This window comes from Zingiber officinale, unplaced genomic scaffold (assembly GCF_018446385.1).
Source record: "Zingiber officinale cultivar Zhangliang unplaced genomic scaffold, Zo_v1.1 ctg150, whole genome shotgun sequence".
Lineage (NCBI taxonomy): Eukaryota > Viridiplantae > Streptophyta > Magnoliopsida > Zingiberales > Zingiberaceae > Zingiber > Zingiber officinale.
In genome coordinates, this window is record NW_024589845.1 from 82,422 (window position 1) to 99,653 (window position 17,232).

Consider the following 17,232-nt stretch of genomic DNA (forward strand, 5'->3'; position numbering starts at 1 on the left):
AGTATGCGTTGGGGGGAGATCTCCTGGTCCACATTTTATGGACCAGGGGATGGACCACATGGAATTGTGGTCGGATCGTGATGGTGATCCAGCCACAATTGATTACGATCCCTCCTTAGGTTCATCGCTCCCCTAGGTTATAGTTTGGGTCGAGACGGGTGACCGGAGGTCACCTGAAGGCCGCTGCTAGTCTTTGGGCGGCCTCCGACCACCCGCCCCGATCCAAACTATAACCTACGGGGACGATGAACCTAAGGAGGGATCGCAATCAATTGTGGCCGGATCATCGTCACGATTTGACCGTAATTTCATGTGATTCATCTCCTAGTTCATCAATATGGACTAGGAGATCGGGTATTGTATGTATTATAATAGTTATGAAATTATAATGGTTATATATACTCTATTAGTTGAGATTTAAATAGGTGATAATAATGGGAATAGTATTGAAGAGTAATTGAGTAATTATATAATGAAGCGGATGCCTTTTTTTTTAATAAAAAAAAAATTAAAGTGGAGCATCCCGATTTGAAGGGGAAAAAAACCTTTGACTTGTACCCAAGAAATTAACATGAGAAAATATGCATTTTAGCGAACTAATAAAATAAGGGCAGACATGAAAAGAATTAAGTAACTTCTTTTATAGAAAAGTTTACTTCACCGTCTCATTTAAAAAATCATTTATATAGTAGATTAGTAGATCTAAAGGGGAATGCTACCACATCGAGGCTATTATTGGGGAGGATAATCAATATATTGATTAGGTAGTTCATTTTTTATACCTTTTAAAAAGAAGGTTTTGTTATACATATATCTATTTCCATGGGTAATGTGTTTGATTGTAAAGCCTTGTGAGTTCTAGATTAAGGTTTGTTTCACGATGATGGCTGTTCCGTCGTCGTAGAATATACAATTAAATTAAAATTGAGATTATTTAATTTGTTAAAAAAGAAACTCTAGTAGAGCACTTTGCTACATTGTAAGACATGAAATAGGAGCAAGGTGTTCGAACAACATTATATTTTGCATTATGATTAATTATTTTTTAATTTTTAGTATATTTTACACCCTTATATTTGATATTATGTTTGAGCCTAGTTGTTTGCAAGGAATCAAACAATTTGAATACATTCAACCCTTCTGGTTAGATAATACCATTTTAAACATTTTATAATCCTTACTTGTCTTTTTCTCCTTATAAAAAATTTCAGACCTTATTATTCATAAATAAATTTGATATTCAATTCGATTTGATAAAAATTTATTTATATTATATTTATTCAATCGTAAAAGAATATATAAAATAAATAAGTTTGAACACCAGTTAATTTGATTCATTAACGTTTAGGAACAATATTCATGAGTAATTTATAAATAAATTTAATTATTAACTTATATAAAATTTAATTATTAAAAATAATATTTTGTAGATTTTTTATATTCATTTCACATTTAGTATTCATAATATGTTAAAAATAAATAAATAGTATAGATTTCATAAATAGATAAAAATTTAACATAAATTGTAAGAATAATAGATAGTTGAGCTCGATTAAAAGGTTAAATAATACAAGCTTGAACTTAGTTTGAGCTTGTTAAGATTTTTAATAAACAAAATTTGAACACAACTAAGCTTAGTTTGATTCGACTAATTTACACCCCTAATGATGGGTAAAAGACTAAGACCTTTCGATCTAAGTCCACAAGCTTCAATTTTTTTTTCACTTTTCCTTATAATAAAAAAGGATTTAGGATCTTTATATTTATAGTGTTGACCTAAGCTCATATTTTTCTCCTTAAAATGTTACAATTTAAAACTTTTCAATTTAGGTCTCCATATGCTCATCTCTTTCTTTTTGAAAGGATAAGAGTCAATTTTTATATTTAGGTTTGTCTTTTAAAACCCAAAAGCTCCTCTTGTTAAGGACTTAGGTTTTTACCATTTGAGTTTGTCTTTTACTTCTTTAGATCCACCCCTTTCTTCTTCATATATAAGGATTGAGAACGGCCTATTAGGATTTAATCTTCTTATATAAGGATTTATAACCTTTCTATTTAGACTCACATCTTTTTGAGTCATTAGTAGAGATGTAATTGAACCGAGCCGAGCCGAACTCTTGAATATTTGAGCTTGGCTCGTTTATAATCGAGCCGAGCTCGAGCTTTATTTAACGAATATATTCATGGCTCACGAGCTTATTCGAGTTTTTATCGAGCCTAAACGAGCTTAATAAATATAAATCATAAATTTAAATATTCATTAAAAACTAAATTATATATTTAGAGAAAATTATAATAATATTATTAAAATTTATAATTTTATTCTAATAAATAAATTTAATATATTTGTCTATATTTTTCATAAGTAGAGTGTAAAATCTATATATTCAATAATAAAATTATTATTATTTTTATTTAAAAGTTGCTTAATGAGCTTAACGAACGTGTTCACGAGCTAACGAGCCGAATATTACGAAGCTTGAGCTTGGTTTGTTTATCTTAACGAGCCTCATTAAATGAGCTCAAACGAATTTTTATCGAATCGAGCTTCGAATAACTTACGAGCGGCTTGGTTCATTTACACCCCTAGTCATTAGGATTAATTTTCTTTAAAAGATAGAGATATTCTTGTATTTGCATTCACTTATTTTTCAACTTTTTCCTTCAAGGTAAAATAATCTTAGAGGATTCCGTGTACTATCTTTAGGTCAAGATTTTTTTCTCCATGTATACTTCTTTGAGAAGAATTTGCTAATGGTTAGCAACTTAATTTGAATAGTTTGGGAATATAGTGATATTTAGCCCCTTATAATTTGGACTTCAAAATTTAATTAATCGATTGCAAATTGAACTAATAAATTGACAAGAAGCCTAAAATATAGAAAAAATTATTAAAAAAACATTTTAACAATTCAACAAATAAATATAAGGTGAAATTATAAGATATTAAGATATTGGAACTTTCTTCACCTATAATTAATATATAAATATTTTAACAGGCACATTTTAAAAAATATTTAAACGATTACTTAGTTCTAATATAAGCACATTAGTAATAGTAATGTTCATTGTATCAAGTTTTATTAGTCATAATTATTCTCATTTATTGTATTTATAAAAAATATGTAGATTTAGCACACTAACATTCTAATCATTTTAGTTTTCCAAAGATGATTTTTCATAATCTTAATTAGTGCATTTCATTATTCCAATTAGCATAGTTATAATTTTATTCCCTAACTAAAGATGAAAATGCATTAAATATTCCATATTAAGAAAGAAGGATTAAGAAACTTGCCTTTTGCGAGCCGATTGCAATCAACGGTAGGCGATCTCGCACGCCTCCCATCCAACGGCCTGCTGTTCATTGCTTGCTGTTCTTGCGACAGCTTCGCTGCCAAAACCGCAGGCGATGGCGAGCGAAGCAATCGCTCCTTCTCTTCTCCTCGTCGATCTCGGCGTCGACTCAGCCGCCTTTAGGTTTCCTTCTCATCGCCGCCCACTCTGTTTTCGCTTCCGCCGAGATTTCGTCGCCTGAATTTCTCAAAACTCCTGCCTTTTGCATTCAATTCCTTGAAAAAATTGTTTTTTTTTTTTTTGGGTTCTTTCGATTTCCTCTTCTTGCCTTTTGGTGCGTGCAATCGGTCGGCATTCTTCTTCTCGGCCGCTTCTCCTTTCGGCGAGCTCAAAAGGTTGCGATTTTTGTCCAGTTCTTTTGATCGCACCTCGCTGTTCGCCGATAATCAGAGATGTAAATGCTTTGCTTCTATGTCTTGTGTGCTTCCGCAGGTATTGGCTGGAGCTCGGATCATGCCGGATGGCAGGAGCCCAATCCCAACCTGCCCCGAGTGCGGGAAGAGCTTCCCGTCGAACAAGTCTCTGTACGGCCACCTCCGGTGCCACCCGGAGCGAGATTACCGAGGCGTGAACCGGCCGCTGGCGTTCCAAATCGACGACTACGTCGACCCTGAAGTCGTCGCCGGCATGCTGCTTCTCGCTTCTCCAAGATCCGATCTTGCTGGTCCGGACGAGCTCGAATCGGAGCAACACGCGGCGTCGTCGAGTCAGCCAAGTCACCAGGGGATCAAAAAGCTCAGACCTGAACAAAATTCCGCCGGCGCATCTGCCGCAGGGGAGAGGACCTACCCATGCAGCCTCTGTTTCAGGGTCTTCTCTTCCCACCAAGCGCTCGGCGGGCACACGGCGAGCCATAACAAGGACAAGACGACCAGTAACGGTGAAGAAGCAGACAAGGAAGCAGCCACGAGGAAATCGGCGATCACCGAGCACAAGTGCAGATTCTGCGACGTGAGCTTCACGAGCGGGCAGGCTCTCGGCGGCCACCAGAGACGGCACTTCAAGGAGCTCTCGATCCAGCAGGCTCATGATCCAGCCGCGTCTCCGTCGACTCGGTCATGCGAAGCCGATGAGATGGGGAGCAACCGAGCTTCTGCTTCGTGTTCGGAGAGCGAGGAGGCAGTGAGGAAGAAGCATCGCGTGGTGATGATGGACCTGGACCTCAACCTGGAGCCCAGCCTGGAATGACAGCAGAACAATACTGTTATTGTATTGTGTAGCAAATTTTTGGGCTTTAGAACTCCAAATTTATAATTTAGCAGAATATTTTAATCATGAATAATATTTTTAAAATTCATGCACAGATGAATAGAAAATTGAAAATGAAATTTGTGTGTTTCATTTAATTATTATAGATATATTGTTACACAGTCTACTTGCAGGCATAGAAGCTCAAAATTTGCACTCACCTCTCACATTTAGGCGATGGGCCCCACTGACCCCGAGTGGATCCTAGACAGATCCTCTGTTCCGCAATTTGCGGATCAGGGGATAATAGTGTCCACTATTGTAGACTCTTGATTTGAATGGACTATTGTTGAAAGGTGAATTGAGATGGTGGTTGATTTGTGGGCATAGGCTGATACATGGCCAGTGGTGCCGGCGGGGGAGGCATCTGTTGTTGTATCATTGCCATGGGCTGTTGTTGTTGCTGCTGTAGCAAGGGTGATGGTCTAGCAAGATTAATCATCTGTGGTGGAGGTATGGAATTGTAGGACTGTGGTAGACCGATCATTAAACCACCGGTAGGCTGAAGGTACTGTTGCGTCGGTACTGGGTACATGTCCTGGGTCTGGGGCGCTGACTAATTGTCATTTGATTCAGTTAGTCAATACTAAATCGATTTTTGATTAATTTAATTAATTTATGGACTGAATTAACTGAATGCTCGCCCCTACTTACACAAGACCCAGCTGCAACAATACTGCTTGCTGATGCGGCGTGGAGACAACAATTGGCTGAAAGGGTATCAAGGAAGTTGTGGAGGTATCAGAAATGGGCATGGGATTTTCAGTTATCATCCTCCTATCTGGGGCGACTGCAGAATGAGAATTAGGTAAGTTAGTCGATGTGGCCGGATCTACATTATTTGTTGCTTCGGCAGCGAAGGTGGAAAGAACTGTAGTTTGGATTCTCTGTTCCGAAATTTCTTTGTCCCCATGTTCCATTGCCGATCGGACGATCCAGATTACATCTCAAGGCATCATGATATCTTTAAGATGTGTGCAGTATCCTTGTGATGTGCAAGACAAGAACTGAGGTCATTATTTGCTGAGAATGAGTGGAAGCTGCAAGCTTATCGGCAACCTCAGCAGTCATTTTCCGAACTATAGCTGATGGACCGTTTCTCTGGCTTTGCATGTTCAGTTTGTGGTTTCGTTGGCATCAAGACTGGCTCGTTGTTGAGTCGCCGCTGCATGTTGGCAGCCTCCTCTACCGTGGCTTGTGCCAGCTGCCATGTTGCAATTCTTTTGATCAGAGCAGAAGTTGGAAGCATGCACCTTTTCAAGTAAAATATGGTGACTAATTACTGTACATCGAGATGTTCTTTTGAAAATTTCATGAAATTCAAGGAATCATGCAGATTATTACCTGCACTTTGCTGCGAACATTCTCCAATTGAGATTCCTGAACAAATTCACAGTGAATCCATCACTCCAACCATCACTCTAACGTCTAACGAGAAATCACATGGAGAAACTTTTCTAACTAGACAAATATGAAAACCGAAAGTTGTGATTCACATACCTGTTCCCACATTGCTACCTTTAACTGAGTAACAAGAGCTGAACGATTTGCTTCGGCTAGCTTGAGCCTCTCTATACAGTCCTTCAGAGCCACCTCTTGTTCCTGCAATTCAGTTGCTAATGACTCCCTTAAGAGGGTCTTCATCTGATAAAATAAATAATATTAATTAACTCTGTATGTAGCAATAATACATCTAAGGATATCAAAAGAAATTTTCTTGTATCCCTCACAATTATTTACCATTTTTTCATGCACGTTGCACATCTTTTTCCAATTTTCCAACATAACGAACAGCGGATTTGCATCTGTCCAAGTCGGACTCCACATTGGAGTGTTCACCAAGGACACTGAATTGCAGAAACAATTTTTTCTGCTGTCCCTCCTACAGATAATTTCTGATTTTGAAGAAAACGTGTATTTAGCCATTTGCTTCTTGATCTAATGAATCAAATACAAATGATAACAAAGAAATTCACAACAATGGCCTTACTATTTTAACTGAACGAGAGTCTCTCCTTAGATTCTGACAGAAGTAAAGCTTTTTGTTCAAATCCAAATCAGGAGGTTCACTAGCAAGCATCAATTTTTTCAGGTCACGTGCACGAGACCCAAATATTCTTCTTTGCTCCCTGATGTCAACCTAACAAATCAAGGATATATCCCAATATGAGTATTATTTTCAGAATTCTATAAATAAATAACTCAATGTTCCACCTTTAGAAATGCATAATGAAAAACATTTTTTCATGTTTAGTGAGACAAAAAAAAAGTAGTTGATACATAAGATCCACTGCTTGAGATACATATCTCATCTTTGATATCAAATCCACTGAATACAATAATTTGATGTCTAACATTTGTAGAAACAAAGATGGATATGATTGGCCACTTATGCATGGTAAAAGAATCTTCTTTCAGGAGAACTCACATGAACTAACAATGAAATGCATAAGATGGATATGATTGGCCACTTATGCAATCAATGCAAACCCATGCTCTTGGATGGTTTGAATAATAAAAGTAAGCTAAAGGAAACAAATCAATAATTAATTAATCAAATAGATCATTAGCTGAGAACAAGCAATTGCAAGTTGCTAAAAAGTTGGCTATAAAGATCAATGTATTTATCCATTGGAAACATTGAGAAAAGAGAAGGAGAGCCTTGGCGCAACGGTAAAATTGTTGTCATGTAATCAAAAGGTCACGAGTTCGAATCCTAGAAATAGCCTCTTACAAAAAAAACAGGATAAGACTGCGTACAATGGATCCTTCCCCGGGACCCCGCATGACGGGAGCTTCGTGCACCGGACTGCCCTTTAAACATTGAGAAAAGAGCACATATTGCAATAAAATCAATCAAAGAGTATCAGGAATATATTCTCATATAATATGCAAGATAAGTTTTAAAAATGGGCCACAGATGATGAAAGGTCATAGGTAAGTTTTTTCCAAAAAAAGAAGTCAACGTTCATATGCAAAAAAGTATCAGCATTGAGAAGTAAAGGTATCTTTAAAAGCACTTCAAATAACACTTTCAACAAGAAATTTGAAGCAGCGCACATATAATGGTGGAGATCCAAGAGCTTGACTAGCTAAACTTAACCATGGATTTCAAACATATGTGCAAAGAGTTCTTTTCTTATAGTATTGGTCTATGCTTCAGACATCACTTTCAACATGACAATAACAGTGTCCCAAATACCAAAGAACCATATTTTAGTCTCAAATCTCAGTCAACGATGGAGATCTCAAACAATTGAAAAGAAAAAAGTATCAAATACATGACAAATAACATACCAGTCGGGAAACGACATTCTTTCCATATTCATCACCATTCTCAAGTACATCCTTAAGTGCAGATGGAAGAACCTTCCAGAATTCACTGACAAATTCAGTTCCAGTTTGCTTGCTGTTCTGCAGGATGTCATTGGCAAGATACAAGAAAGGACCTTTCTGCTCTGTTTTTGAGCAATGGAATTGCTTGTCCCAAGTTTGAATAACCTGTTCAGCATTCTTACGGTGGAAAATACACCAATGTGACAAAGCTATTGATCAAAGAAAGTTAAGGATTCAAGCTATCGCATCCAGTTGCCGTGTTTAATTATGCAAAATAATAAACGCAAATGCACTCCAAAAGAAAATCTTATGCACAGACATCGTTTCCCAAATAAGTAGTTGAGATGATTCATCTAAAAATTGCTACAATCGAGAGGAGAGGTACAAAATGCGGGGAGGATACTCTCGATACACTGCTGAGTGTTATTGAGCTTGGACAACTTATCCGCCAGTATCGTCTCATTGAAGACGCTATTCATCACAGACAAGGATGAAGCACACTTGCCGCCCCCGTTGTTCCCACTACTGGAAAAACCTTCACCACCCCCTTGGAATGCGGGGCGCTCTTGAAGTAGCTGGATAAGCGAGCATCAAGAGCAACAATATCTCAGTTTTAAGTCTCAATTGGACCGAATTAATCAAATTTAACTGGCAACAAGAAAAAAGCTGAAATTTTAGGATCATAATTGTTTAGATTAATTGTGTTAATACACTTTAGGATCTAACTAACTACATCAATCTTTGATGTATCCAGCGAGCATCAAGAGCAATAATATCTCAGTTTTAAGTCTCAATTGGACCGAATTAACCAAATTTTCTCGGCAACAAGAAAAAAGCTGAAATTTTAGGATCATAATTGTTTAGATTAATTGTGTTAATACACTTTAGGATCTAACTAACTACATCAATCTTTGATGTTTCTTTAGTTGTTTGTGTAGTTCTTTTCCGAGAGTAAATGGTTTGTACGCGCGATGTAGGTATCCAAGTGGTCATGGATAGGACGATAACCTTCGATTGGGAGACTCATGAAGAGATCAATGAATTCAAACCAAATTATAAGTGGCAACTTCTCCACAATGTATGTTGGCACATTCAAGTACATAATCAAACATGTGAAATTCCAACAATAATAAGAAAATTAAAACGATACCGAAAACATAATGGTGGAACATCTATGGTTAATAAAACAAAATTATTCTTATTTCAACTTTAGCGTATTTCTTCAACGATACGAACAAATTTCCTTTACTGGTCGAATCACTTGCTTTCATCTTTCGGAGGAAAAACACTTCGCAACTCATTGTCTTGGTCAAGATTCATGCAAAGTGTTCCATCAGTTTAAGGGTTTGATTCTCCAGAGCAACATCACACAAATTGAAGTTGTCACGGCAGGATTGTAGTGGTGATGGCTAGTTCTTCTCTTCGGTATCGAAATGAAGGGCGTCAATGCCTTTCAGCACGGAGTCGTAGTTCTTATTTGCAGATGGTTTCCTTCCAGATGAAGAGATAATTGGAGAATTTCTCTGAGCACTTGAAACCTTGTGGGAAGTCACTGGGCTCGCCTCTGCAGTGCGAGTGCGAGATTGATCTACATCAATCCCTACCACATCCCGACCACCAGAAACAGCAGGTCGCCTTGAGGATCCACTTGACCATCCCATGAAAGCAGAACTGGAAATCTACTCCACCATTTGAGTTCAAGAAATATAACTGAATAAGTTCATATGAAGACTCTGTAACTTTAAAAAAAGGACAACAAAGAAAATTTTGATTCTAGACGAGTTCGGAACTAGGAAGCATCAGGAACATTAGGCATTTCTGATATGTTTAGCAACCAACGAGATATTGCAGGTAGAACCATGAATATAAATAAACACTGGAACAATAGGTGTATGGGTAAAAGGAGTGATCCTAAGGCATCTATAACTTACCATAGCATCTTTACTGGAAGGTGGATCACTCGCCATAGGGGCCTTCTGTTTGGATAGGCTGCCAATATTTACAGCTGGAGATGCTTGTCCTCGACGGGAGGGATCAACAGCCAACCAACCACCCGTCCGTCCTTCCTCACCACCTAAAATGCAATTTGTCCAAGTTTTATCCCTCCTAGTTATGAAAATTAGATAAATTGGTTTCAACATGTTAGCATGTCTAGTAGATTATAAAAATTGGATGTGGTGATTCATCTAATGCAATTAGAGTTAGCCATTCCTAAGAGTATTTTAGACTTCTAAATGAACATTGGCCAATGCACTTGCACAAGCTAAAGAAGTAGCCAACAAGAAGGAAAATAATCGAGTTGAATAAAGATTTGTCTAGCGAAGAGTTAATATTCAGTCAATGGATTATGAAACAAACATGTAAGAAATTACCTGACTGCCTATCATTGGCGGCAGCAGGAGACAAGCCAGGGCTAGGTCCTGCGCTTGGACCCTAGGAAGTAGAAAATAGAACAAAAAGGTTATCCATTTGTTCAGAAACAGAAAGATGAATGCACATATAACATCTGCATTTAGACTAACAATTGCACGTGGAGGAGGGCCAGCTATCTGAGATTGCTGATACTTCAAGATGGTCCAATCAAATACATAATCAAATTGAAAACCTGCATAGAAACCAGGAAGGTGATTTACTCTTTAAAAAAATAATTTATACTCGAGCAAAAATTCTGAGTCTTCAATTATCCATCATAGTTTCATCCGTGAATAGAACCAAAGACTTGAAATTTGGTATAAGTGAGAAGAAAGTCAACCTTCCCGAATGAAAAGTTCCCGGAACAATCTCTTAAGATATGCATAATCAGGTTTATCCTCAAATCTTAATGAACGGCAATAATGGAAGTAAGATGCAAACTCTGTAGGATATCCCCGGCATAAAGCCTGTAAGTATAAAACAACCATTTCATAATCATAACTAAGGCAATCGAGCAGGAGACTTCAAAGTAATCATAGATTTATTGCTTGCCTCAATTGATGTGGCGACTTTTTTTTCACTAATTCTTTCATACTTTTGCTTCTTTGTTCCTGCTTTTAGACCTTGCCATGGAAGGCTGGAGAAAAAACAATAACAGCCAAAGGTTTCAATTTGCACGATGGATAAGAGGTAAAAGGTTTCTACCAAATAGACCAACCTTCCTCTCAAGAAGTACATTAGAACATATCCAAGAGATTCCAAATCATCCCTCCTGCTTTGTTCTTATAAGAAGAAAAGAGTAGTCAGATAACCAAAAACATGGCCACAAAGAAGATAACATGGCCATTGATGCACTGTATTAGAGAAGTTCCTGTAATAAGTTTTAGGTTATACAGGAAGGCCATTCTTATACCTATACCAAGATGTGTATTCACACTTGCATAACGGGCAGTCCCAGTTAAATTTTTGTTCTCTCTGCAATAGAAAATAACAGAGATGAATAAAGTAGCCACTTATAACCTGACATTGATGCACTGTTCTGCCAAAATATTTTAAAATGTAGAATTGTAGAGTTTAGACAGTACAGTATGCCAAGCATAATACGTAAAAGAGGCTGTGGAAGATGGGGAAACTAAAAAAAAAAAAAGACAGCCCGGTGCACGAAGCATGCGGGGTCCCGGTGAAGTATCCATTGTATGCAGCCTTACCATGTTTTTTGCAAGAGACTGTTTCCAGGATTCGAACCCGTAGTCACAAAGCAACAACTTTACCGTTGCGCTAAGGCTTCCCTTCAAGATGGAGAAACTAAATAGAAGTAAATTAAAACTGGACAATATAGTGTCTCTCCCACACTTTAAATGAAAAACCAATAACAAATCTAAATGAGAGGAAAAAAAAAACTTACACCACCAAGACAACTATGATAAGTAAGATGTGTCATGTTTAATTAACTTCACATCAGTCTCTATGATAAATGGGTATTAAAAATATCTGTGGCCAGATCACAACAAATGGACAAATATGCTAACTACTCAACTAAGCTCAAACCTCAGTTTGGAAAATTGACTAAAAGCTGATTGAAGGAGACTGAGTTCAACCAAGTTGAGAGTGGGCTCTAGAACAATTCAGCCATGATTATGTATTCTCCTTTGTCTTATTCTTTACTATTGTATCATCAATGTATACTTTTATCTTTTTTCCATTTAACTTGGCAATATACTTGCACAATACCTTTGGCAGGTGCCTCTAATGAGTGGCACTCGTATTGTTAAATCTTAAAAACATAACTTCATAAAAGAAACTGACTTTGTAGTTCAAAAGGAAGTGTATGGCTCAAACTGGTTTGCCATGTGAATCTAAATAAATCTTCAAACAGCATTTAGGAAGCTTAGCAATCTGTATTTCATATTCCACTGTGTTATCTACCATCTGGTCTATCTACAGTCTACAGCGATGGAATTCAATCTTTCAGACATTCTTAGTTCAAGACGACATAGTCCGCATAATATGTTAACTTACATTATATTAATAAATTAGTTTTAGCGATATTAGATTAACATTAATATTTAAAATACTATGATTCCTTATATCCCCATGATTGTGTCCTAATTTAGGTCCTTTTCTGATGAATCTCAGTGTCCCCATTTTTACAATTTTTTGACAAGTATCTATGCCCCCATTTTTAGAAAATAAGTGTCCAATGTACAGATCCAGATCCATATCCATATCAGATACCAGTATTTGAATCCAAATAACATAATTACCAACAACAAGATCTCATGAATTAAAGTATGTCTTTGCCTGTACGGAATATGCTGATGAGTTGAAGTGTCCCTGTACTTCTTGGCAAGGCCAAAATCAATGATATATACCTACAAGGAAATTCAACAAAAAATGTTATTGAGAAAAAGATAAACCTAATAGTAGTACAAATAAAAGGAAAAGTTAATCAAACAAGTAGTATAGATAAAAGAAGAAAATACAGACCTGATTAGCTCGTCTACCCAGACCCATAATAAAATTATCTGGTTTAATGTCTCGGTGGAGGAAGGACTTTGAATGCACAAATTCCACTCGATTTAACTGAAGTGAGACACCTAACCAGGTCAGACAGTAGAACACGGTATTTGGAATTTAGATCAAAGTTAATTATTGATATAAGGAAACAATTCACTTCCATGCTAGCACATTAAGTGTGAAAGTTAATTTGAATGCAGTAACAACAGCTATCATAAGAGAATTCACTAGAAAGGCACTGTTACATATTTGACAAAATTAAGTCAGGAATGAAGGGCAGACCCTACAGAGGGAGACCACAAATAGGATAGGCATCCATAAACAGATGGCAATCACACAAATACAAATAAACAGAGAGAAACTGAAGACATAAGTACATATTTTTGGTAAAAGCATTGTAAAAATATATACTGATGACAGCTGCAAGGATTAATTAAGCATGTTCCAAAAATAGAAAACAATGTTGCAACCTTATCATGTCAATTAAGAAATATAAAATAAATAAAGGGAATACCTTCTGGTCTGCGAGCATCAGAACAGTCTTTAAAGACAGCTTACGGCTGCAAAAGTTGAACAGGTCTTCAAGACTTGGTCCTAGTAAATCCATAACAAGGACATTGTAATCACCCTCAACACCAAACCATCTCACGTTAGGAATTCCAGCTGACAAGGAAATAAGAAAAAAAGAGTGAGGATGACTTGAAAACAGCTTGAGACAAATGAAAGCAAATGTTTCATTACTTCCTCCTTGCAGGATCCTATACAGCTTTGATTCATAAAGCAACTGAGGATGCTTAGTCTTGACGTTCTCCTGTCAAACAGAAAATTCACATGACAATGAGAAAATAAATTGAAACCCTAAAACTACACTCAATACATTTTAACAGTGCTGAAGACTTAAGTAAATTTCGGGTTGTTGCTAAAACATGAAAAATAATTATAGATTTCACATAGTTAAACACTAAACATTTCTCAACGGAATAGAGTGACAAGAAAGTGCTAAGAAAGAAGATGTTCTTAGGGAATTTGACTCAAGGTTTACTAGTTCGCACTAGAAGTGACTAAAGATTAACTCACAAAATGGCTATTTAGTTACAATACAAGGTTTCCAACATTGAGCCTGCTTCCTGCATGGTGCTGCCTTGTAAACTAGGTTCGCCCGTTGTCAGAAATGACTTAGAAATACTATCTTGTTTTGACATTCTAATCCTTGGCTAAAGCAAGAATACCACAGAACCATAGTTAACTTCCCAAATTGCCTAGCGGACTCATACAAGGTTACAACCTGGCACCAATGCCCAAGTCAGATCCATCCTAGACCCTGAATCAGAACAAGTTCACACGACTCAAGTTCTAAGTCATAAACTCGCAAAGTTAGTCTAATGTCATGAGTTAAGTCAACTCTTATTGATTCAAGTGTTGCCTTTTTTTGAACCCACTATTTTGTCACGCTAAATGAAAAATCCTAATTTCATATTCTGTCATCTTTTTCAAATCATGACACCTTTTCTTCGCATCTTTCATCATCTTCTTAATCTCTTGACTATTTCCAGATTTGTTTGCCAATCATCTTGCACTTTGTTCCAAAATATTCTCTCTTCTCATTTTCAACATTTTCTCCATTTCATTAGTTCTTCCTTCAGTTCTTCCAAAATCTTCATACCACAGCTTCTCATTGGACCATCATTTATTATTTTTTTCCACACACAATCTTGTTATTGTAGCATCTTTGTCCATTTAAAACATTAAGCTTAAGTTTGAACTTGTCTGCTGCTTGCTTAAGATCTAACTTTGAATTTTAAACTTTTGTTTTGTTCAGTTAATGATGATCATGGATGTTATTTACTTGATGGTTAATATGATATTTCAACTAATATTGTTACGACTCTATGCTTTCAATCTTGAAATTGAGTCCATGGAACCTCATTCACATCTATGTAAGAAAGTGAGTCTGACAACCTTACACACAACTAATTGCAGTCTGCCATGCAAACCTGCCCTGTTTGAAAGTATAATTGCAAGTTCAGTTGATACCATAAAGGTCAACCAAAAAAATTTGTTTACTCATATAACATGATTTCTAGTAAAATAATGGCAATTCGGAGGATATTTCTTAATTGCATTTATGAGTGAATATTTATGATATATGTAAGCCAATAGCCACCATATCTACAAGGACAAGAGGGACTCCAGGAACAATCAGAAGAGGATTGAAATCAACAATAACTATCAAACCAATAGCTAAAATCAACAAATTAACCAAGCAGCAACATAAATTTAGAAAAAATGCATTACAAAATGCAGCACAAAGTTTGAAAATAAACGAACATCCCAAGAGCATAAGCTCATTAAAGCGGAGGGGTAAGACTCACGAGTTTAATTGCGACTTCCTCATTGGTTTGGATATTAGTACCTGCAAAGAAAACGGCAATTATAAACACCCCGGAACGAGTAAACTTTAAGAATTCTATCAACAAAAATCCACAAGAAACACAACAGAATTGGAAGAAAAAAAAATCCAGAAACATAGCGCTAATACCTAAATAGATCTCGCCAAATGAACCGCTGCCGATCTTCCGACCGAGGCGAAACTTGTTCCCAACACGAGGCTCCATCCGACCACAACCACGAACGCAACCCGCCCGATTCAAGCTCCTGATCCCGGGAACCAAAATCACCAAAAGAAGATTAAAAAAGACTCCTTTCTCACCCGACAAAAGAGAACCCAGGGCCGACCGATGTCGCGCGGGCAGTGGTCCTTCAATGGACGAGAGCGGCGACGAAATGGTAGGAAAGCACTCAAAAATTAGGGTTTTCGGGTGGGGGAGGAACGGGAGGAAAGGATCGTGATCCTAAGATGGCGTGACCCGATCAGGACATCGGCAGCAGGCAACGCAAGCCATTGCCGTCTCGCTCGCTCTCTCTCTCTCTCGCTCCACAATTGATTGCTTTCTCTGGCTTGGCTTGGAAAAGGAAAAACTTTTCGGTTCTGCGACGTTGCCGGTCAGGGCAACACGAACGAGAGGGAAGGGGGGCGCAGTTGTCGCGTTGGAACCGGATAACCTATCCTGCTCTAACACTGATGGTGTTTTTTTTAATTAGAACAAAAAAACAAAATACGCGCAATGTTTATTGGAATTTAAAAAATGACAATTTATCAAAAAGCTGTACGTAGGGTTAGGTATTTATCAAAAGACGTATCATAGGTTTATTTATACCAAATGATGCATAACAAAAATAGAATTCCTCTTTTACTCCTCTCGTCAATTTCTTCTTGTCAATCATCATTTTCTAAGCATCCAAGTCACATTTTTAATTGAATTTTTTTTTGTGATTCGGATGCATGTCCTCTCACCTCTCTCTCCCTCCATCCCTCTTACTGGTCTTTAAAACACGAAGTGATCATGAACCTCCTCCGCCTGTTATACCTTCTCGTGATATTTGCGGCATTGCAAAACAAGAGTTTCAAGAGAAGAATTCATAGGACAACAGCGGTTAAAAATCGCAGCATTGAAGAACAAATTTGTAACAAGAGGGAAATTAGTAGAAGAATATAATTAAAGATTTAGCGATAAATGTATAAATTTACTACTGCAAGGTTGTCATGTAAAAAAGTTATTACAGTTTGGTAGCAAAGGTGATGAAAAAAATCGTGTTTATAGTTTCATTCGATGTGTGTAGGTGATGAAACACCTGCAAGGTGCTTCACTGTGATGCTAGATTTTAGCTAGACCTTGCTCATGCATGTTAGGTTGATATGGTAGGTATCAGGATGTTGGGCCTAATATGCAATCATATCAGGTTCATTATATTCGTTGATAAAAAATTTGGTTTGATACCATATGTACCTTCTCCTCGTTTAACCCTTCATAGTGATTGAGAGTTTGCATAAATCCAATTACCCTAGGTCCATAAATATATTTAGACCAAAACCCACTTAAGGACCTAAACTTGTTTGATTACACCCAATAAATGTGTTGTTACTTTCTGGTGTTGTAAGGAGGTAAATTGTACTATCCATTGCTTATTCAGGGCTCTAAGTGGTGGTCCAACGTTACTAAAATTTATGCTTCAATGAGGGCCTGATATGGGATAATATCAGGTCCAATGTGGACCTGATATCATCTCATATTAGGCCTAACATGGGCATGATATTGTCTCATATTAGGCCCAACATGGGCCTATGTGAGATCATATCAGGTCTTGTGTGATTTTTGCTTAAAACTTACTTTTACATCATATATACAATTTCCTTACTCAATCCTTTCTAGTGTTTGAAATTATAAAAAATTATAAATCCTAGGTCTATATCAATTGATTGTGTCACAACTATTGATAAATTATGAAAATCTAATATGTACA

At 37.0% G+C, this 17,232-nt stretch overlaps 3 protein-coding genes and 1 pseudogene across 4 annotated transcripts; 1 reads left to right on the forward strand and 3 right to left on the reverse strand.

Annotated features, from left to right (window-relative positions):
* Nucleotides 1-3,412: 3,412 nt before the first annotated feature.
* Nucleotides 3,413-4,545, forward strand: LOC122036389 (zinc finger protein ZAT2-like). The gene is made up of 2 exons (XM_042595684.1): nucleotides 3,413-3,529; nucleotides 3,790-4,545. The coding sequence occupies exons 1-2, from the start codon at nucleotides 3,413-3,415 to the stop codon at nucleotides 4,543-4,545; spliced, it is 873 nt and encodes a 290-aa protein (XP_042451618.1).
* A 343-nt stretch (nucleotides 4,546-4,888) lies between these two features.
* On the reverse strand, nucleotides 4,889-5,525 carry LOC122036390 (proline-rich receptor-like protein kinase PERK9). Its single transcript, XM_042595685.1, has 2 exons — nucleotides 5,283-5,525; nucleotides 4,889-5,161 (listed from the first exon to the last, which is right to left on the reverse strand). Exons 1-2 carry the CDS (start codon nucleotides 5,523-5,525, stop codon nucleotides 4,889-4,891), a joined length of 516 nt encoding a protein of 171 aa, XP_042451619.1.
* Nucleotides 5,526-5,665: 140 nt separating this feature from the next.
* On the reverse strand, nucleotides 5,666-8,420 carry LOC122036391 (annotated as a pseudogene).
* A 553-nt stretch (nucleotides 8,421-8,973) lies between these two features.
* LOC122036395 (casein kinase 1-like protein 2) lies at nucleotides 8,974-15,920 on the reverse strand. 2 transcript variants are annotated; one of them, XM_042595690.1, is made up of 15 exons: nucleotides 15,607-15,920; nucleotides 15,410-15,525; nucleotides 15,243-15,283; nucleotides 13,612-13,681; nucleotides 13,385-13,533; nucleotides 12,841-12,936; nucleotides 12,655-12,725; nucleotides 11,267-11,328; nucleotides 11,072-11,135; nucleotides 10,906-10,990; nucleotides 10,694-10,820; nucleotides 10,464-10,546; nucleotides 10,314-10,374; nucleotides 9,873-10,015; nucleotides 8,974-9,620 (listed from the first exon to the last, which is right to left on the reverse strand). In XM_042595690.1, exons 2-15 carry the CDS (start codon nucleotides 15,483-15,485, stop codon nucleotides 9,351-9,353), a joined length of 1,398 nt encoding a protein of 465 aa, XP_042451624.1. In that variant the 5' UTR covers nucleotides 15,486-15,525; nucleotides 15,607-15,920; the 3' UTR covers nucleotides 8,974-9,350. The 2 variants fall into 2 exon arrangements, with proteins under 2 accessions (XP_042451624.1, XP_042451623.1); XM_042595689.1 differs by having other exon boundaries at nucleotides 15,410-15,919.
* Nucleotides 15,921-17,232: the final 1,312 nt, after the last annotated feature.